This window comes from Sinocyclocheilus grahami, unplaced genomic scaffold (genome assembly GCF_001515645.1).
Source record: "Sinocyclocheilus grahami isolate Dianchi unplaced genomic scaffold, SAMN03320097.WGS_v1.1 scaffold3.1, whole genome shotgun sequence".
NCBI classification, from domain to species: domain Eukaryota; kingdom Metazoa; phylum Chordata; class Actinopteri; order Cypriniformes; family Cyprinidae; genus Sinocyclocheilus; species Sinocyclocheilus grahami.
Genome location: NW_015505182.1, coordinates 6,820,029 through 6,842,293, shown reverse-complemented (window position 1 = coordinate 6,842,293; position 22,265 = coordinate 6,820,029). Strand labels below are relative to the sequence as shown.

Here is a 22,265-nt window from a genome sequence, read left to right as displayed (position 1 = left end):
GTTTTTTCATACTTGGATGCTCGTTTCAGCTAAAAATGCAAAATGTAATTGACTTTATGGTAACTGTGGTTCATTTCAATGCTGGGAAAATAATTGGGTTTTAACCAGCCTGCACCCAATAAAGCTTTTCAACTGCTCATTAAAATATTTGCACAAAACTGTATTGTTGAACAAGACTTTCTCAACAGGGAAGGAATTTAAATGGCAAGCAACACTTTGCACAGTATATATCAGTTATATCAGCTTGCCTATATGTGGGAAGGATTGTGTGTTGGCCAGATTTTGCCCACTTTGTAGACTTTTCACACTTTAAATGGTCAGCCGTGTGCCTTTCTAAATCTTAAGCGTTATCTTTTTTCATGTTTCACACTCTTCCGTTTTTACCGAGTTGAGAATTTTTCCTGGGGGTTTCAATTCCAAGATGATCATTCTTATTTGCAAATGTGTGAATATCATTGAATAAATGAACAAAGCATGTAACCTGTTTAAATAACAGCTTTTGTAGCTTATTTCAGACTGTAACTGTTTTTGGTCACTGCTTGATATTTCATATGGAAAACACTGCTCAGTTTATGATTGGTTGTTGTTGCTAATCAGTTGGCCATTACATTCTAAAACTGAAACGTTTCACTCTGTATAACCCCTACAATTCTATAAAATAATACTATTAAGAAAATCTCCACCACAATAAATATCCCCTATACAGGACAGAATAAGTTAAGCTTAATGTGTGGAATGCAAACATCAGTATAAAGGTCAAAGGTGAATCGTAGATTGCTGTTTCCCAGGGAGCGTTAATGTAACCATATCAACCCTGCCATAAATGACAGATGTTAACAAACAATCCATATTCATTATAGCAATTTAAATCATCCGACCATCCTATTCAAGATTGCTAAGAGCTTTTGGCATCAAAGTATGTTCAAGCACTTTAGATGATTGTTTGTCCAGCACTGGTACTGTATAATGGAAAACATACATTTCGTAATGAGGGATGTTTGAAATTAGGCACATCAGAACATCTGTGTGTATATCCCACACTATCTTTAATAGACAGGATTAGCTTTGTGTCATTTTGGCTTTTGTAGCCCTCATTTAACTGTGCCAATTAATTGAACGCATGACTTTGACATTGCTAGGCCAATGTTTTGTTGTTTGATCTATTTTATTTCCCATTCTGTTGTGATTTGTTTTTTCCTTTGAAAATTAAAAATCTAAAATTGAGAAATAAAAAGTAATTATTATGACAAAAAAGGCAAAATTCTGACAATCATTTATGATGTAAAAATTTAAATTGAGACCATTATGACATAAAAAGTCATAAGAAAAAAAGTAAAAGGTAAAAAATAATTATGACAAAAAATAAAAACGATCACATAAAAACAATTATGAGTTTAAAAAGTCATAATTATGACACGTCAATAACATTTTTGATAAAAATTATGACAAACAATTATGACGTTAATAAAAAGTCATAATTATGACATACATTTTTTTAATGATCACATAAAAACAATTATGAGATTAAAAAGTCATAATTATGACACAAGTCAATGACATTTGTGACAAAAAAAACCATGACAGACAATAATGACATAAAAGTTGAAATTATAACAAAAATTATGACATGTTGAAATGATGAAATAAAAAGCCATAATTATGACATAAAAATTCAAAATCATCACATAAAACAATCATGAGATTAAAAAGTAGAAACATAGCACAAGCAGAAATTATAACAAAAACAATTCTGAGAAAAAAGTTGAAATTATGAAAAACAATTATAAAATAAAACATCTTGATTATGACATAAAAAGTCTAAATTATCACATAAAAACAATTATGTGATTAAAAATCATAATTATGTCAAAAGTCGAAATTATGACAAAAACAATTCTGAGATAAAAGGTCGAAATTATGACAAACAATTGTGAGATAAAAAGTCCTAATTATGACATAAAGAGTCACGATTATGACATTAAAAAGTCAAAATTTTGGCTTGAAAATTATAATCATGACAAAAGGTTTTAGAAAACAAATGTAGCCTGTTTACAGCAAATGTGCATGAAGTAAAATTGGAGAAACAAAAATCTTTAAATACATACATGTATGTTTGTGTAAATGTGGGCTTGTGATGGTCTTTGCATGCTTGTTTGCAAACATTTGTGAGTGTGCGTTTGAGAGAGAAAGGGTCACAACATGTCTTTATACCAGGGTAATAGGTTTAAATTGCAGTGTGCTGCTTTGATCTGTGAGAATGAATGAGTGAGATTAAATTGTCAGGCTGGGCGCTGATAGAGGCCAGATGAACGGCTATGACCGTCCGGAGCCCCTGTGGAACATGTAGGAAGCTTGCCAAAGCAATTGTGTGACTACATGCATGCGTGCTAGGGATGGGCGTATCGATCCAAAGTATCGATATATCGATATTGACGCAAGTATCGAAAGTATCGATACTCAAACAAAAATATCGATACTAAGGTGTGTTTTATTTACCAGTGATTTTGTTAATTCAAAAAAAAAATGCGTACAATATGCATTGAATTGGACGAATAACCTTTGTTAGCGAGTAATTGTATAGGATAGAACTATTTTCCTGCTCATCTGAACACATGCAAATGTTGCAAGACAGAACCAATCCTTTAAAGAGAGCGTTCACTCACTGCACTCACTGCACAGTGCATTCAAACAGGGCTGCGTTTCCCAAAAGTATCATAAGAACGCATTAAAGCGTTTGGGAACGGCAGCCCTGAACAATGCTTATCAGAGGACAGAAGGACAGAGTTATTTCACAATAAACAAACTGAAATTGTAGCGTACATAGTTTGTGCAATTACAGTTATTTAAATTGAACGTTGAAAGATAATATAGATCATGTTCTATTCTGTAATGTTAATAGAAATCATACACTGTGTCAGAATAAAAAGGTTGCATTTTATGCATGTAACAGCCTGTCACTGGCAGTCCCTTATGAAAATGAACCATGGTTTTACTAAAGTGACCATAGTTCAACTGTATTATTTATAGATTTGAATCATGTGTGAACAAAAAACATATCTGAACCATGTGTAAACAAAAATATAACCTAATAAGTTACAATTAAGGCGTATTGAATGTTAAAATGCGTTTTAAACAAAGCTTATCATTAACCATTTTACTCTTAGTAATTTATTAATTTCATAATTTAAAAGTTTAGTTCAGAAGTATCGTATCGGTAACGATATCGACGATACTGCCTTGAAAAATATCGGTATCGTATCGAAAACAAAATAAGTGGTATCGCCCATCCCTAATGCGCGCGCGCCTCCAGGGTCGCTAATGTTTTTCTGTGTGGGTCTGTTGTGTAGGCCTATAGATAACCACTCCATGCAGTAGCTCATGTAGCTGTTTATATATGCGAATGGCCGATCACGCAATGGTATGTTTGTCTGTGACGGGATTCGTTGCACATAAACACTCGCACATGTGTCAGCGCTCCACATCCATTTCATTTCAACATTATTAGGTCTTAAGAAGCAGGAATGAGAGGAATTTTAAGAGGGGTGGTTTTGATTGAAGAGGTTTGTGCCTAATTGGTAGTGCCCTGCTGCACTGACGCAGCTGAAACCATTTATTGGAGCGGAGTAAAGCTTCCCACACATATGGAGGTCTGTATAAACACGCAGGCACACACCCCACACCCTTCATAGGGCTTCGGTAAGTAAATAAGACAAGTGCTTACCCAGGGATTTAGCGATGTCCAAGTCTCGTCGTTGAGGGCTGCTACAGCAAGCTACTCGTTTTCTGAATTGCCTCTGCAAGATATTAATGTCTATGAAAGGGATTGTAAATAGCGTGAGCTGTAGAGCGAAAATGTGCAACAGTAGAGTAGAAATGTCCCGCCACCCCATGAGGTGCTTTAAGAAGAAAGGAGGCATGCTGGATTGGAGTGGCATTAATAAATAATGTAAACCCTTTATGCGTTATACCTGTGCATTTCAGCCAGTTATTTTATATTTTTATTTGATTTATTACATTTTAACTGGTTAATTATGTAATATTTAATGTTGTAATTTTATGATTTTTATTATAATATATTATAATAAATATTTTACTATAATCTGTCAAAGAATCTGTGAGTTATTTTTTGGTGATTTATTAAATTTTATTTTTTTATTTTTTCTTATCTAATCTTATCTAATCTAATAAATTCTTATTTTCTTATCTAATTTTTTTTATTCATTATTATTATCTGTCAAAGAATCAACAAGTTATTTTATAATTAAATTTGATGTATTTTCATTTTAAACTATATCATATTAATTATATATTTTTGTAGTTTTCATCATAATAAAATCTGCAGAGTTATTTTGTATTTTTACTTGGTTTATTATATTTTAAATCTTAAATGATTAAATATTTAATATTATAATTTTGTATTTTTATTATAATTTTTATTATAATAATTTATTAATTTTGTTATTATTGTCTGTCAAACAATCTACACATATATAGGGTTTAAATTATAGTATATATTATTTCATATTAATATTTAATATATCATCTTACTATAATTTAATAATGAATTTTATTAAATGATAGTAATTACATTAGAATTTATTAGTATTGTATTTGAAGTTTTTGTAAATATATTTTTATCGAATATTTCATTTTAATATTCATTGTAATTTACTTCTTTGGCTAGCAGACAAAAATGGCCACCTCCAAATCTCTATGATATTCTGGTTTTGGTTCCCCTCTATTTGTCTAGGTTTTTTTTTTTAGTAAGTTTTTGTTTTATAAGGTCAATACTTTGGGTTAGGGGTTTCTAATAGTAACTGTGATCCCTGACCCTGAATTGTGACCAGGTGTCTATTAGTAACCGAAAACCTGCCTAATCTCATCACCAGCAATTAAAACCTTTCTTTTTTATGGCCACATGCAGGCCAGGTATCCACCCGTGATCTCATCTGACCCCTAATGATCATTCAAAGGTCATGCGGGTCACAATTAAAGCCATTAAGTCTGTCTGGTCTGGCAATACGCATCGTCATTTCAGGCCACAGCTCTTTTTTATTCTCTCATAAAACACACAGGCTTGGAGTACTAGTGTAACACTCACTAACCTGATGGTGTATACATTTCACCCATTAAATAGAACAGACGACGGTCATGCACCGTTGCAGCGCTGTTGAACTGACTTTTTAAAACCATATTAGACACCATGTTTAACCAATTAGCTAATGGTAAAATGGAACATTAGCTAGATTTTGTGTTGTTGTGGTAAACGTGTATGTGTTTTACATTACATCAGCTGTTCCACTTATTCTACTGTGGAACAAATACCAGCTCAAACGCTTTTTGCCATCTTTGATGTGTTTGCTAACCGAGATAAAGTAGACTCCAGCGGTTTAAAAACACAGATCAATACAAAGATGTAGACTTATAGAAGCTTCATATTCTTCCATGGCTCTTTAGCGATGTGACACTGGGAAGCTGGGGGCCCACCTCTGCTGCTCTCCAAAACCAACATCTGGGTATCATGAGCAGCTAAAGTTAGAAGCACATGTTGCTTTCATTACTGCAAAATAGGAGTCACACTCAAGCAGGCGTGACACCCACAACCGCCTGTGGAATATAAAGGCAAGAAGGGCAGATGAGGGGTGTAAAAGGAGAGAATGACTGGAAGAGGAGGACTTTTTGTGTGCGCAAGTTCCACAGATCAATTCAGTGGATGGTTTTAATGGACATTACAATCAAAGAGTCAGCAGATGAAAGTTAGTTCACGTCCTCCATGTCAATAGTATCACTCTCATTTAAATGTACACATTTGCCAGCTGTTTTTGTCCAGAGAAACTTGCAACATTGCATTTAAGAATCAGGAATTGAACTGACAAATTGACTTGGGAATCAAACTCTTTACCTTGACATTGCTAGCTTTTGTTTGGTCTATTTTTTTTCATATCGTTTTGTGATTTGTGTTTTCTTTCTTAAAATTAACACTTGATTCAAAACTATGGAAGACAATTTCTGCTACATAAGGGGGGGGGGAATCATAATAATGAAAACATATGTAAAATATCTATTATGAAATAGATATAATAAGTCATATTTAGGGTTGCAAAGTGGTGGAAAATGTCTGGAAAGTTTCCAACTTTTTGCAACCCTACTCATAATTATGAGATGAAAATACAAGTCATAATTATGAGATAAAAAAGATGAAACAGTAAGATAAGAAGTCATTATGCTTAAACAAAATGGAAAATTATGAGATTAAAAGTTGCAATTGTAACAAGAAATAGAGATTATGAGATGAAAAGTCATAATTATAATTATAGCTAATTATAATTATAATTTACAATTATTTCATAATTATGACATAAAAAGTCCAAATTTACCAAAGCATATTTTTTTTCATATCTGGAGGAAATGGATTTTTCAAACAAAACTGATTGAAATAAAATAGATGGCATTCACTAATATACTTGATAAATTGTGTCCCATATGAATTTAATACAGAACACATTTTTTCCACCTTAAATATAGCACAGTTCTGTGACATTCAGCATAGCTAACAATCCTAGGTGTGAATTGAAAGTCGAGCATAAAAAGTTAAAAGTCTGAATTTTTTTCTTGATACTAGCGTAGTTTGTGCTATGTTGATATTTGAAAGTCCCAGTTGTGCAGAATTTTATCAGAAATGTCTTTCATCTGAAGCTTATCAATGACCTCAATCGCTTGGGGGACTAATCTGCCCTGATTTTGGACCACAAAATGAGAACTTTTCTGTTCTTAGGACCCAGCTCATCTGAGATCTCATCTGTCTTGTTCAAACAGCGCTGTAATGCTGTAGGCCAAAGCTATTAGTCATTAATTGCTGGCAGGTGTTTGGATCTATTGACAAATGTGTCTGCTGCATCTGCCTTTGGGATACAGTGAGGGTCGATGTGTCTCATGACGCAACTATACAATTGAAGAAGCTGGAGGGAGGACACAGTTTTGTAAGAGTAATATAATTGACAAAAAGGGATTTGAGAGAAATGTGGTTAGAAATTCTGCAAGCATGTGAAAAATTGAAACAATTGAACAAGATTTTGGTGACCTTGAAGGCATGCCCATTAAATCAAAATACAATAAATAATAAAAGCAAATAAATAAAAAAATTAATTAAAATGAAATAACTTTATAAAATAATAAACTAATAACTAATAAAATAATAAATGTTTTACCAAAAAATCTTAATATATTTCTACATTTTGCAAATAAAATAGTATAAAGATTAAATTAAAAGAAAAATTTTAATTAAAGAAATTATATATATATATGAATGAATGAATGATTGAATTAATTAAAAATGAATTATAAGAATAACTTCTAATCAACGTAAGGTCTGTAAAATATTACAGACGTGTTAAAAATCACTGTATCATATGTCTGTATCATGTAACATGTTGCCTTAATCAAAAATAATTAATTAACTGGAATATTGAATTATGTGCACCTATATATATATATATATATAATTGAATATAATATTATGAAATATAGGATAAAAGCAAATTAATTAATGTTTTTTTTTTTTGCCTCAGGACCTGGTTATTTATTTTTTAAATGTTATATATTTCATTTACCTATTATTATAAATATCTTATGTTTACACATGTGTCAGTCTTTAGTTGATCAATACACTGTTTCATTATACCTGTTCTCAATAAATATTTCACAAAACCTTATAACAATGAAACATAAATGAACTGTAAAAAATCAATACAGTGAGGAGGTTACTATTGCTCAGTTTGAACAGCATAGCAACCGTTCTTACAATTTGTACCACATCTTTTAATGACAGAAATAGTAGCTAAATCCAGATTGATCTCTGCACATTTGAACAGCCTCTGAAATTTGATATTGGAAGCAGTTTTCACTCTATCTGACTGACAACTCGAATGACACCAAATAAAGATTATTTAATAAATTTAATAAAAATTATTTGTTTGGCTTTTTTTTGTTAGACCTTATACTGAAGCTTAACCTCAAAAAATATAACTGATCTCAAATGCATATATTCTTTATTATTCTTTATTCTAATGTTTGTTTTGATCTCCACAGTGAAGGATTGTGAAGCGCTCGGTCTAGTCTCGTGCACCGGAATCTACAACAAACCCCGCATGCACGGCGTTGGCCTGGCAACCGTGGCAGCGTCGCTAAATGACAGTTAAAATACTGCAAAGCAAGTTAGACACGAAATACTCACGATACGCGTTTGTTTTACCGAAGACGTCGAGATCTTCAAAAAAAGAAAAAAATGCGTGTTTGTTAGTGAGGTACGTGTTTACGTGTTTATTAGTGAGCCTGCTGTGATTTGGAGTGAGGTATGTAAAAGTGTGCTTCTTTGTTTAACTCGACCGAAAAGTATCACATTTCTCTATATTGTATTCTTTCATTAAAATACAGTGCTTGATCATTTGTATCAGTGCTTGCACTGTAAAAAAAATTCTGTAGTTTTTACAAAATAATTTTGGCAGCTGTGGTTGCCAGAATAATTTTGTTAAAAATACAGAAAAACTGTAAACACATTTACGGCCAAAACCTGTAGATTTTACAGTATAAAACTGTAATTTACAAACAAGAACATTTGAATGTAAACCAGTAAATTCAACAATGCACACTGCTATTAAAATCTGTTTTGTACCTTGAACATACTGACATCCACCGTAATAATGCAGGTGGTAAAAGAGAAAGCCACATGAAGAATCAAAGCTCATCACAAGTAGCTTCGCTACAAGCAGAAGTGTGTACTGATATATAGAAGGTGCACAGAGTCTTTCATGCAAACACTAAACACCATAAAGGTAACACACATGATACTTAAATAATGCATTCAACTTTCATTAAACAACAGAAGATGTAACATAAAGCCCAAACATACATAACTAATAACAAAAACTATTTAAAAAACATGATTATTTAAACAAAATACTTTCAAATGTGGAGTGTCATGCAGGGAATTCTGGGAATATCAGTTTACAGTTTTTGACTGTAAATTATACATTGATTTGTTATTTTTACTTCTAAAAACTGTACAATTAACAGCATTTTACTGTAAAATTACATGAAATGTCTGGTTAGATATTTTACAGTTTTTCCCTGTATATAGTACGGGAACTTACTGTTAACCTATTAACCGGTTTTCCCCGTAGCGTTTTTACAAAATTTTACAGTTAAAATTACACTTCTTTTTTACAGTGTGGTTATAATGAGATTCAGAAGAGAGAGCGTGTTGAACAATCGATACTTGCGTACTTTTGTGTAACTTTTGTTTCTTTTCTGATGGATTCGGGATAAGCGATTATGGAGAAAAAACAGCCAGAAAAAAATCGTCCCGATTTCGGGATGTTTCGTCCCCAGCGTCCAGCCATGCCAAGCGAGGGTCACAGAGACGAACTTCCCCCGTTAAATACCGCCTCTTCTCTCATTAGTAGACCAGGCACAAATCGGCAACAGGTAACGTTAAACCTCTTCTAAACCTCTTCTACTGGCTTGAGAAAGAAACCCGACTGATATTCCATTTAAGCTTATTATTATTAGCTACTAAAAAAGTAAAGTTTGTGAACAAACTTTGATGTTGGCTTGGGAAAACGTGACCTATTTGAAGTGGTTTTAAAAGCTTGTAGTTTGAAGGTGTTCTTGAAGAAGTTTAAATAAACAGTAGTTTTTAAAGCTTGAATTTTTATTCTGTGTTGTCTGTTTTTTCTTTCTTTTTTTTTTTTTTTTGGTATTCTGTGTTTTATGATGCACAGTTACATTAAAAATTTGAAAGATCACATTAGAAAACAAAACTTTAATTAATTAATTTATTTATTATTGTCAAATAGCATGTTGCACATGAAGTTCTGCATGCTGTTAAGAAGATTAATGCTTTTATGGACAAAAAACAGGCAGAAAACCATCCATTTGGATCTGAGAGGATTCATCCTCTCCCTCCAAGTGTGTCGAGAGGACGTCACAGGGACGAACTGCCCGCCTTGAGTGCCTCCTCGTCAGTTGGTAGCAGACCAGATATAAAATTTATTATTGTCAAATAGCATGTTGCACATGAAGTTCTGCATGCTGTTCAGAAGATTAATGCTTTTATGGACAAAAAACAGGCAGAAAACCATCCATTTGGATCTGAGAGGATTCATCCTCTCCCTCCAAGTGTGTCGAGAGGACGTCACAGGGACGAACTGCCCGCCTTGAGTGCCTCCTCGTCAGTTGGTAGCAGACCAGATATAAGTCAACAAAAACAGGTAAATCACTCTTTCTCTTCTTCTAATGATTGTATCATTTTATTTCCTCAATTAGGGCCTTATGAAATCTGTTAGATTTTTTCCTAGATTCCATTGTTTTTTTTTCTTTTTCCAAAAATCTGTTTTCTGTTTATGGTTTTCTAAATTCTGTCTGAATTGTTTAATTAAATTTGTATCAGCAAAACAAAAGTCTAATCAATTGAATTTATTTTATAAATAATATAATATTATTATAATAAAATATTATATTAACATTTTACAAAAATAGGGCCCTATGAAATTTGTTCTATTTTTTTTTTTGTTGCTAAATTCCAGTTTATTTTTCCCCAAATTCTGCGTTGTCTGTTTTTTTGTGTGTTCTGTGTTTTATAACACACATTTAACATCACAAATTTTAGAAAATTTTAGAAAACAAAACATGGAATTTATTTGTGTCAAATAAAGTGTTGCACATGAAGTTCTGCATGTTATACAGTAAATTCTATTTTTTATGGACAAAAAAAAAACAGAAAGAAAACCATACATCTATATCTAAGATGATTCATCCTAGAGGACATCACAGGGACAAACTGACCCCTTTGCCCTGCAGATTCTCAAATCTTGTAAGTAAACCAGGCACAACTGGTACACAAATCTTTCTCTTCTTTTACTGATTCTTTCTATCATTTTTATTTTCTCATTTAGGGCCCTATGAAATCCATTTTAGTTTTCTTCCCCAACTTTCGTTCTATTAGTTTGTTCTTGTTCTTGTTTTCAGAATTCTGTTTTTTTTTCCTGTGTATTTTTTTTTCTGGATTGCATTTGAATTAAATTCTGTTGAATTACATTTTTATCATCAAATGTCTAATCAGGTTGATCAAACAAAGTCTAATCAATTGAATTCCTAAAAATAACAGTATAAAATATTATATTAAAATTTTACAGTAAATTCTGTTTTTATTTTTTATATTCTGTTTTATGATACACATTATTACAACAAATTAATTAATGTCAAATAAAATGTTGAACATACAGTTTTGCACATTATACAGTATAAATTCAAGTTTTATGACTGAATCCTGCCATTCATTCTGCATTATCTGCATTGTGGAAAAGATAGGGCCTTACCCATTCATACATGTAAATGAAAACATAAAAGTGGTATGTAGCCTAGGCCTTTGGCCGTAGGGAATAATTGGCTTGCACTCCCCTCAGCATGGTGGCGTGGGTATACCGTTCCCCATAGCGACCCCTAGAGGACGCAGTTCGAAGTTCCCATGAAAGGGAACGTCTCAGGTTACTTATGTAACCATGGTTCCCTGAGTAGGGAACGAGACACTGCGTCCTCTAGGTTTCTTACCATGCTGCGGATGCAAGCTTCAGACGAAGAAGTGAATGATGTGTAGCTCCCGGCGCCTATTTATACTATAGTCGCACCGGTAGTGACGTCATGGCTGTCGCCGGCCAACAAATTGGTGTTTTTTCAATGTATGCTTCAGACACGGGTCACGACGAGGCGTTCCCCCATAGCGACCCCTAGAGGACGCAGTGTCTCGTTCCCTACTAAGGGGACCATGGTTACATAAGTAACCTGAGACGTTTTGTACAAGTGGCTCATTTTGTGTCTATTAACGTGCTTTGTGTAACACCAGATATTCGACAATGAGGACTTTGACTGCCGTACTCCAAAAGAATGGCTGGCTTTAGGTTACGAGCAAGGCTCTGTCGACCGCAAACCTGTTCCTGCCAAAGCCCTGTTGCCAACAAAAAACGGCATTCCACCTGGTACAGTGCTGTCTAAACCCTCTGGAAATACCTGACATATTGTAGTCGAATGGATCCCATCATCAGTCTTGTAGTTCATTCTAAAAATAAATTCATCTTATAGCCCATCCAGTGGGAGCCATATGGGCACATGTGGGAAAAATTAAGTGTCTGTTCTTCATGTGTTTGTCATGTAGTGGATCCAGAGAGCCCAGCTTTGGAGTATTCTTGGCAGTTGGTTGGGGTGCTACAGTACAGCCTGGAGAAGAAGGAGTACTTGGTGCATAAAGCAGACTGTAATGGATGGGTTCGAGATTCTGATGGAAAACCTACTTTGAATGGAGGACAGAGAGAAGGCATGTTCAATAGCCATATATGAACCTTGGTTAATTTAAACACCTCATGAAACCATTTGAAGAACACGTTTTCCCCCAATTTTGATGAGTTTCTTGTTGAAATAGAAAGTAATGACATTTGTCACATAATAGGCTTATCCCAGAAGAGAATGAAAGTAAATAAAAAATGTTTAAATGCCTACTAAAGAGACTTTTATATCATATAAATAACCTAATCAAACCTAATAGACTAATCGGCTGCAAACCACAAAACATATGTTTCGAGTGTTCGAAACATATGTTTTTCAACTTTCATAAACCATTGCATTTCTATTTCACTATCCACAATATTCACTATATTTGACTTCTGTTTCTATTTCATTATGTTTTCTTTCTTTCCCAAGCGGCTTTGTCACTGCAAGAAGGGCGATACTGGGTTCCCAGGATCAGGCTGCTGTTTTGTGCAGAGGACCCACGTGTCTTTGCCCAGAGAGTCCAGTTTGCCCAGGACTTGAGACAGTACACTGAGGCCATGATCTTGTACCATCTTTCCATTGACTGTATGCTAGTCTGGAGTGGCACCCCCACCCTTGACCCCACCAGTTTAGAACGCATCAGAAATTATGCAGTCTCCACACCAGGCCTCCATTTGAAACAGTGAGAAGAATTAAAATAATAATAGGATCAAATATAATTTTACATTTCAATGTATGCAATTGTCAGTGTAGAGGATGATAAAATTAGATAAAAAAAATTAAATATGAGGGCCAAAAATACCATGTAATGATATGTTTTATACACTACCTTTAAAAATTGGGGTCAGTAAGATTTTCTTTTCAACAATGTCAATAAAAACATTTATAATGTTACAAAATATTTCTATTTCAATTAAACGCTGTTCATTTGAACCTTCTATTCATCGTGTGGCACTGATGTTCAGCTTTGCCATCACAGGAATAAATTATATTTTAAAATATATTAAAACTGTTATTTTATATTTGTAAAAAAAAATCAGAATATTACTGTTTTACTGTATTTTTGATCAAATAAACGCATCCTTGGTGAGCATAAGAGGGTGTTTTAAAAACATTACAGAATCTTACAGACCCCAAACTATTGAGCAGTTGTGTATTTGTTTTTTTTTACTGAATATCCAGGGGTTTCATATAAAATATGATTTTTATGCATCTGCAGACAATATATTGCCTCTTAAAAAGAAGTTAATTTCAGGCACTGGTGTATAGTACTGTAAAAAAAGAATTGTATATATATATATATATATATATTCCTTTGCACCCATGTATGATCATTAAGACATTAAATAAAACATTAAGAGTTTCCTATAAAAATCATCTGCACCTTCCATCAACACCAGATGTGCAATCCCAGAAAACACAGCATATAATTATGTAAACAATTACTGATGTCTGCTGAATTAGTTTGTTTTTCAATAAACACATGTGTCTATACAGTCTACAGGAGTGTGTGATGGAGCTGGAGGAAGAGCTTCGTTTGGAGTACATTCACACTATGAACCGGATGTGCTTTGATAAGGTGGTACAGGAAAGCCCAGAAGAGTTCCCCCACATCAAAATTCCTCAAAAAGAACCCGAGAAAGTTCCAGAGAAAGGTAGAGAAATGGGCATCAAAAGAATGGAGACTTTCAGACAGTCTGGGATTTTATGTTGTTGATTTATTTTATGGGCCCACCAACAACGTGCTGTCTCCTTTCCTTCTAGGCCTTGTGTCAGTGCCTGACTATCCTTTTGAGAAGAACCGTGCAGCTTTTGTCTTTAATACTCTGCTCACTAAGCCTGAGGTGATCACTGTGCTGTCCATAGTGAGAGAAGAGTGCAACAGGGTGGCAAAAATAAGTCTGTTTCATGTCAGCTTCACAAAGTCACTTAGCTTGGAGGAGTTTGATTCGGCACAGTCTCAGAAACATGCACAGGTATACAAACTTTCACCTATACACGTACACATACAAATGTGCCTCTGTGTCATCATACACTTTTTGTCTTCCTTCAGGTCCAATTGTTTCTACAAGAGTCATGGCTGGACACTTTATGTACTGGGATTTCGTCTAGTCTGCATGGAAGTCGTGACTGGTACAATCTCTCTGTTTCCAACTGGGATGTTTACCACATGTCTAAACTCTGTCGCTTGATGGCACTGATACGCAGCATTCAGCAGGACACACTCAGGTTCCTGGTGCAGGATTCCCTGGCCAGCTTAGCCGAATTATTGCTCGATGCTTGCCACAATGTCCTACAATGCCCCAAAGATCTGACCTGGGGCCCTGATCTCATAAACAGCCCATACAAGTATGTGAATTCTCATTATCCTGGTTACTGCTTCTTAAATATGCTTATAGGATTATGTTTGATGTTGCTTTATATTACATTTCTTTTCTTTAAATGCTAAAATCTAAATCGGTGGTTCTGTTGTTGTACAACATTAAATTGTTTTATTTTTTACATATGTATTAAGAGGTACACATCAGCTTAGATACTGTAGGAGGGCCTTCAGATACTCTTTTAGATAAAGGGTAGCCTTGGAGTCAAAAGAAACAAGGTCTAAATAAGATCAATTGAGTGCAGTTGTTTTATACTATATGTAACTTATCCATGATCCAACATTATTTTATGCAGGCCAAAAAAGAAACCCCTTTTCTTAGTGGATTTGGTACTTGATCAGACTGGTGTTGGTTACAGCACTCCTCTAGAGAGCTTTGAGACCTCCATTATCAACTTGTTTGATAAAGGAATCCTGTCCACACACAACATACCTCAACTAGACAAGGTTCCCTATCTTATTGCTTGTACATAAATCATTTTTATGAAGAATTTTTTTTAGTTACTATATTATTAAACAAAGCCAGAATTATTTGGTAAAAATGCTTCTTAAATTATTACAATTATATTTCTGAAGGCTTTGTTCTGTTTTTGTTCCTTCCCATTCTCTCAGTTTGTAATGAAGAACCTGCTCGTCATTGGATATGTATTAGATACAGTGGCCTTGTGGGAACCTGATGTCAACAATCTGAGGGAGCGCATCAGTTTAGCCCTGAAACAGGCCATCATACCTCTCAGATCCTACGCCTGTGAATATGAATGCCACCTTGAGCTCCACAATTCAGATATCAACACTTTTCTGCAGTAAATCTCTATATTGTTTGCTAGGTTTTTTTTATGAACTGAGAGACCAATATACTATGCATTGTTATACACTACAGAGAAAGGATTGTCCTTCTGCTTATATTTTTGTGTCTCGAAGGTTGCACAGTCAGGAGAACCAGACCGTTCAGGAAGTGAAGCAGGAAGTTCTGGAGCACCTGAGGGAGATGGAACTTTTAAATCAGTCCATCCCTTCCGGAATCATCATCGGTCCCTTCGAGGTCAGCATGGAGGCCGTTCGGCAAAGCCTGGTGAAGAAACGCAGAGACCTCGCCAGTGCAGTGCTGGACCGACTCGCTCTGAGGTTACGTCAACAGATACAGGATGTGAGTCAGTGTTCATAAGGACTAGTAACATTTTTATCAAGTCTGACAGTATCGCTGTTATGTAATATTGTGTGTGTTTCAGGCAAGTACGGAGTGTAAAGCCATCAGCAGAAAGCTGTCAGAGAAACCTAGCTGCATTGAGGAGCTCATAGAGCAGAGAGAATGGATGAAATTACTCCCTGAGCAACTCAAAGCACATGAAGTACAGTCACTGTTTTATTGTTTATTATTAACGAGATCCTTTGTGTTTTGCCTTTATTGGGAATGGATAGTGGAGAAGTGACAGAAAATTGTGCCACCATGTGGCATATCAGAGCACATGCAATACTCACTGGCCACATCTTCCTAATTTTGATAGTACTTGTCTTGCTTTGTAAATGACTTTTTTGTACTTTGTCAAATGATTAAATGATCCGGTATGCCATCTGTATCTGTATCATCAAGCATCTGTTGTTTAAAGTTGATTAAAGCTTAAAAATCCTCATTGCATTGTTGCATTTAATGCTGAATGACTTTTTTTCTCTGTCTTCCTCTGCTAATGGCCTCCTGCAGGAGTGTTTGTCCAAAGCTATGTCTGATTATGATCTAATAGATGAATTCTTCTACAGTCTCTCCGATGAGGATGTCAATGAGAAGTGAGTTCATCATTGCCTCGACATTGAAATAAATAGTGTTTTAACACGGTTGCTTTTAACTAATCTAAAATCAGCCATTCTACACATCTATATCACATTTCTTCAGTAGCTGAGCTCCTAAATACTAAATGTTGTGTAGGTGGACAGCAATGGCCTGGCCCTGGATGATCCTGAACCAGATGGAGAGAGTGAAAGCCCAACATGCTGAGGATGAAGAACGCTTCCTTAAGATCCAGCTTGTCGACCAAAACAGCTTCCTGGATCTCTTGAATGTCCTGCAGGTTAGACTCATAAAGTCAAGAATGAGACGTTTTCCCTGGAATAGATGGTCACTCTGGGCATTGCAATTAAGTCACCTCTCTTCATTTTCAGATGACGGTGGCTGGATTATCTGGTTACACAAACCTTGGGCGAGCGCATGAGGTGGCAAATGAGGTGCGGAGAGTGAGCAAGCAGCTGAAAGAGTGTCAGGAAATGGCACAGCTTTACAACAACCGCGAACGACTCTTTGGCAAACCAGTCTCTAATGTAGGTTAACTCTACACACAAATTTCTGTGTAGTGATTCATTGTTTTATTATTGTCGTTCTATGACATTAATGAGACCATACTCATAAATATGTTTTATGGTTGTGCTGTAGTACACCGAGCTACAGAAGCTGAACAAAGAGTTTCAGCCATTTTATGACCTGTGGAAGACAACATCTGATTGGCTGCGTTGGCATGAAAGCTGGCTCAATGACCCGCTGTCAGCCATCAACCCTGAACAATTGGAGTATAATGTCAATGATGCTTACAAGACTATGCACCAGTGTGTCAAACAGTTTAAAGACATTCCTGGTGAGTAGGAAACAATGTTAGAGGACACAAACAAATATTGTATGTTTTTGTGTCATACCTAGCATCAAGAATGAGATATGTTTTCCTGTTTTATAAGTGAAGCAAAAATTTTCATAAATACAAAAGGAGAAGGAAAATCTGTGGTTTAGACATATGTATTATGTGTTTGTATCATACTGTTCATAACATGTTTTTATCATTATTGACTCTCTATTCAGCCTGTCAAGAAGTGGCATCTGAAATCCGGACTAAGATTGAAGATTTCCGTCCATTCATTCCTCTGATCCGGGGCCTGAGGAATCCTGGCATGCGGAACCGCCACTGGGAACTTCTTTCTGAACGTATTAACATGAATATTAAGTCTACAGCGAACCTCACCTTTTCCCTTTGTCTGGAGCTGGGCCTACAAAATCATGCGGAGAAAATCACCCAAGTGGCTCAGGAGGCTGGAAAAGAATATGCTATTGAGCAAGTGAGTGCAATATTTGTCCCATGGAGTTGTTTTTCAGATGCATTTTGTATTCATGAGGCACATAAGAACACTGTGTGTTTGGTAGTATATGAAAATAAGCGATGTATACTCTTTCTCCGTGTTACCTGCACCCAGATATCTCCATTTATTTGTCAGTAAAAGGCCGCCAGATGACTCAAAGTTGACATTTTGCATCACCTAGTGGACTTTTGACAGCTCCAGGGCTTTTGTTAAAACTACAGCTTGTACTTCCGCATTTTTTATTTATTTATTGCGTTTCTTCTTCATAGACAGCCAAGTTTTTTCACAAGCTCATCTTGTCAGTGGTGAATTGCTCCTTTAAATTTAATCAGCAAATATAAAAAATCAATTAGAATTTATTTTTTAATGAGAAATTACAATACATTGTGGGATCATTTGTTAAGGTTTATTGAGCCCTGAGGTAGTGCTACACCACAAGGACCATTAAGGCCAGAAGTGGAGCAGCGCTGCATGACCCACTAAGCCCAGTGGTGGAGCTGCACCATGGGGCTCACTGCATTCCAAAGCTACAGTAGGGGTGTCTGTACATTTGTGGCTGATATCATATCGTAATTCAAAATTCTGGCTGCTTGAGGTCAAGACATTGACTCTAGAGGCACTAAACTCATATTTAATGGGATATTTTCTAGCCCTTCGATAAATTATACAAATTAACAATATCACAGGAACATTTTTGCTGGTTGATATTTTTTCCTGAATTGCATAACAGAACAATTCCACAGACATTTTATGTCATATGACAGTATTTTTTGCTCTCATACATAGGCTCTGATAAAGATGGAGGAGGAATGGTCAACAGTGATGTTTGAGGTGATGCCTTATAAGGAGACAGGAACTTACATCTTGAAGAGCCCAGACGAAGCTTCTCAGCTCCTGGATGACCACATTGTAATGACTCAGAGCATGGCCTTCTCCCCATATAAAAAACCCTTTGAGGAGAGAATCAGCAAATGGGAAAGTAAATTGAAAATGACACAGGTAAGCCAATCATCCTGCAGGTTTGATTCTGAAATCCACAAGGTGAGGTACTTTTGGATTGTTTGTTTAGTTTGCATGTAGGCATCTTCACCAAAAACAATAACTAAAAGTATTTGTGTTACTGTGGTATTCTGCTGGTAGGAAGTATTAGAAGAGTGGCTCATCTGTCAGCGGTCGTGGCTGTACATGGAACCTATTTTCAGCTCTGATGACATCAACCGTCAGCTGCCTATGGAAGGGAAGAGGTATCTGACCATGGAACGCACCTGGAGGAAGATCATGAAGGCTGCCCATGATAACAATAAGGTGAGCATGGTCAAACTACTTAATCATACTATATTTGATTTGTCAGTGGTTCACCAAAGAATTGAGATGTGATTGTCTTTATGAGTCCAGGTGATTGAGGTGTGTCCCGAACCACGTCTATTGGCTAGTCTCAAAGACTGTAACAATTTACTGGAGCTCGTGCAGAAAGGACTGAGTGAATACCTGGAGACCAAACGAAGTGCCTTCCCCAGGTAAAAATGATCAGTTTTTATGGTTTCATTCAACAGTAGGGAAGGCCCAGGGCAATTCATTAAACAATAATTTGCCATTTAACATTTTGTTTAATTTCTTAGTGCTTTAAAGTTAAATCTAACTCTGCAGGGTCATTATAGTTGTTGAAGCAATTATTTAAGAACTCTCTTGTTGTCTGGTTGTAGATTTTACTTTTTATCAGATGATGAGTTGCTGGAGATTTTATCTCAGACTAAAGATCCAACAGCAGTGCAGCCACATCTCCGCAAATGCTTTGAGAATGTTGCCCGGGTGAGTCCTCTTTTGCATACATCAGATATGATTTGCTGTAATATGTTTACTATATTATTAGCACGGTAGAAAATATTATTTTAGTTTATATAATATCTGACCGTGGACCACAAAACTAGTCATAAGTAGCACGAGTATATTTGTAGCAATAGCCAACAATACATTGTATGGGTTAAAATTCTTGATTTTTCTTTTATGCTGGAAATCATTAGGATATTAAGTAAAGATCATGTTCCATGAAGATATTTTTTACATTTTCTACCGTTAATATATCAAAACTTTTTCCTATCCTAACAAACCATACATAAATGGAAAGCTTAATTATTCAGCTTTCATATGATGTATAAATCTCAATTTCAAAAAAACGGACACTTATGACTGGTTTTGTGGTCCAGAGTCACATATAGTGTTTCATTTAATGTCTGAAATTCTGAAATATGTTGTACAACATGCAGCTCCAGTTCCAGTCAGATCTGCTGATCACACACATGTACTCTGCTGAAGGAGAGGAAGTCCAGTTGTCCGTCCCTGTGTCTCCTTCTGGGAATGTGGAGCATTGGTTGCGGGAAGTGGAGAACTCCATGAAGGCCAGTGTAAGAGACAACATTAGTCGTTCACTGCAAACCTATGTAGAGGTAAGTGTTGTTTCTTATTTTGAAAATGTCAAGTCAGTGATTTTTAACAAAGTGCATAGCTAAAACAACTTTTTTGTTTGTTTTATGTAAATGGCCCTTTAATCAGTATGAATCCCCATAGATTTCCAGAGTGCACTAGATTTTTTGTTACAGCCTAAATACAATGCGTCTTATAATAACAAGTAGTTTATGTTGTCAGTGAATGTTTTGTTATAAAGTCTCAACCCTGCCTGCAGCGTCCTCGTACAGAGTGGGTGTTGTCCTGGCCTGGGCAGGTGGTGATCGCTGGCTGTCAAACATTTTGGACCCAAGAGGTGTCAGAGTCTCTGGATAAGGGAGACCTTGCAGATCGGCTTTATCCACAGCTACAGACACAGGTGCGCACTGTTTACAACAGTGCAAACAATTAAACATTCCTGGGGATGTTTTGTGCATTACAATGTTGTAAATTCTGATGAGGAATCATTGGATGTAAGTTAAAGTGTGTGTTTGTATATGCCCAAACAGTTGGGAGATTTGGTGCAGCTGGTGCGGGGTCGTCTGTCAAAGATGCAGCGGGGGGTACTCTCAGCACTCATTGTGATCGAAGTGCATGCTAAAGATGTGGCAGCAAAGCTGGTTGAGGAGAAAGTTTCCAGTGTCAATGACTTTGAGTGGATCAGCCAACTGAGGTTATACAATATAAAATCAATATATATATATATATATAAATTGTTTGTAACATTATAATAGCAGTATTGTAAAAGTAGTAATATGTGTGTGTGTGCGTGTGTGTATATATATAGAGAGAGCGAGAGAGAGAGAGAGACATCAGTTTACAGTACACGTGTTAGTGTTTGTGTTTTCATAGATATTACTGGCGCGATGACCTGTACATCAGAGCAGTGAATGCTGAGTTCTTGTATGGTTATGAGTACCTTGGTAACTCAGGACGACTTGTTATCACTCCATTGACAGACAGGTGACATTTGGAAAACTGAACTTCATTTATATGTAGCTGTACATATGCTTTTCAAAGAAAAGTATTTTACAGGATACTTTCTTTGCTAGAAATTAAAATGATATACGATGTTTGTCCATCACACAGGTGCTACCTCACCCTGACTGGTGCGCTTCACTTAAAGTTTGGAGGTGCCCCAGCAGGCCCTGCCGGTACAGGAAAGACAGAGACCACTAAAGACCTGGGCAAAGCTCTGGCCATCCAGACTGTAGTTTTTAACTGCTCTGATCAGCTGGACTTCATAGCTATGGGCAAGTTCCTCAAAGGCTTAGCTAGTTCAGGGGCCTGGGCCTGCTTTGATGAATTCAATCGAATTGATGTGGAGGTTTTATCAGTTGTGGCTCAACAGATCACAACCATCCAAAAAGCCCAGCAGCAAAGAGTGAGTAAAATCACACACTTGAGGCCTACTATTTAAACACTATCATACGTGCATGTTAAGGACAGAAGGAATGTTTTTTTGGAACATAACTTTCATACATCATATCTAATAAATTATTTTTAATTATTATCCTTATTTTTATAGACTAGAAAATCATGAAAATTCATTGGTAAAAATTTGTGGAAAACCCTGATGTCCTGTTTGTTGTGTTCAGGTGAAGAAATTTGTATTTGAAGGCATGGAAATCTCTCTTGTTCCATCCTGTGCAGTCTTCATCACTATGAATCCTGGTTATGCTGGTCGAACTGAACTACCAGATAATTTAAAGGTAATTTAAATGTATGGAATTCACCAGCAGCAATGTAAAAGCTCAAAATAAAAAAGACTGATTGATACTGTACTGTATGTGTTCCTTAGGCTCTATTCCGTCCCGTGGCAATGATGATCCCTGATTACGCCATGATAGCAGAGATCTCTCTTTACTCATTCGGTTTCAGTGATGCCAAAATATTGTCCAAAAAAATCACCAGCACCTTCAAACTGTCCTCGGAACAGCTCAGCTCACAGGTTTGACTTTTATGGCATTAGTGCAGCTATGTTGGGGGGGGGGGGGGGGGGGTTAAA

General features: G+C 35.8%; 2 protein-coding genes across 2 annotated transcripts in view; one reads left to right on the top strand and one right to left on the bottom strand.

The window, feature by feature from the left end:
- The window catches only part of LOC107574832 (netrin-4), an 18,317-nt gene extending 14,521 nt beyond the window's left edge, over positions 1–3,796 (bottom strand). Inside the window, exon 1 of the mRNA XM_016261292.1 lies at positions 3,722–3,796. The gene's annotated coding sequence lies outside the window, so the exon portion shown is untranslated. The remainder of the gene's footprint in view (positions 1–3,721) is intronic.
- Positions 3,797–9,330: 5,534 nt separating this feature from the next.
- The window catches only part of dnah1 (dynein, axonemal, heavy chain 1), a 32,852-nt gene continuing 19,917 nt past the window's right edge, over positions 9,331–22,265 (top strand). The window contains 29 exon segments of the mRNA XM_016267359.1: positions 9,331–9,483; positions 9,855–10,022; positions 10,098–10,268; positions 11,900–12,032; positions 12,209–12,379; positions 12,751–13,003; positions 13,819–13,976; positions 14,086–14,297; positions 14,375–14,670; positions 14,998–15,148; positions 15,314–15,504; positions 15,623–15,848; positions 15,931–16,050; positions 16,401–16,483; positions 16,623–16,764; positions 16,856–17,011; positions 17,124–17,322; positions 17,541–17,794; positions 18,602–18,814; positions 18,956–19,120; positions 19,211–19,332; positions 19,519–19,624; positions 20,080–20,310; positions 20,496–20,636; positions 20,767–20,930; positions 21,110–21,220; positions 21,347–21,641; positions 21,856–21,969; positions 22,059–22,208. Coding sequence (XP_016122845.1) covers positions 9,331–9,483; positions 9,855–10,022; positions 10,098–10,268; positions 11,900–12,032; positions 12,209–12,379; positions 12,751–13,003; positions 13,819–13,976; positions 14,086–14,297; positions 14,375–14,670; positions 14,998–15,148; positions 15,314–15,504; positions 15,623–15,848; positions 15,931–16,050; positions 16,401–16,483; positions 16,623–16,764; positions 16,856–17,011; positions 17,124–17,322; positions 17,541–17,794; positions 18,602–18,814; positions 18,956–19,120; positions 19,211–19,332; positions 19,519–19,624; positions 20,080–20,310; positions 20,496–20,636; positions 20,767–20,930; positions 21,110–21,220; positions 21,347–21,641; positions 21,856–21,969; positions 22,059–22,208 — 5,049 coding nt within the window.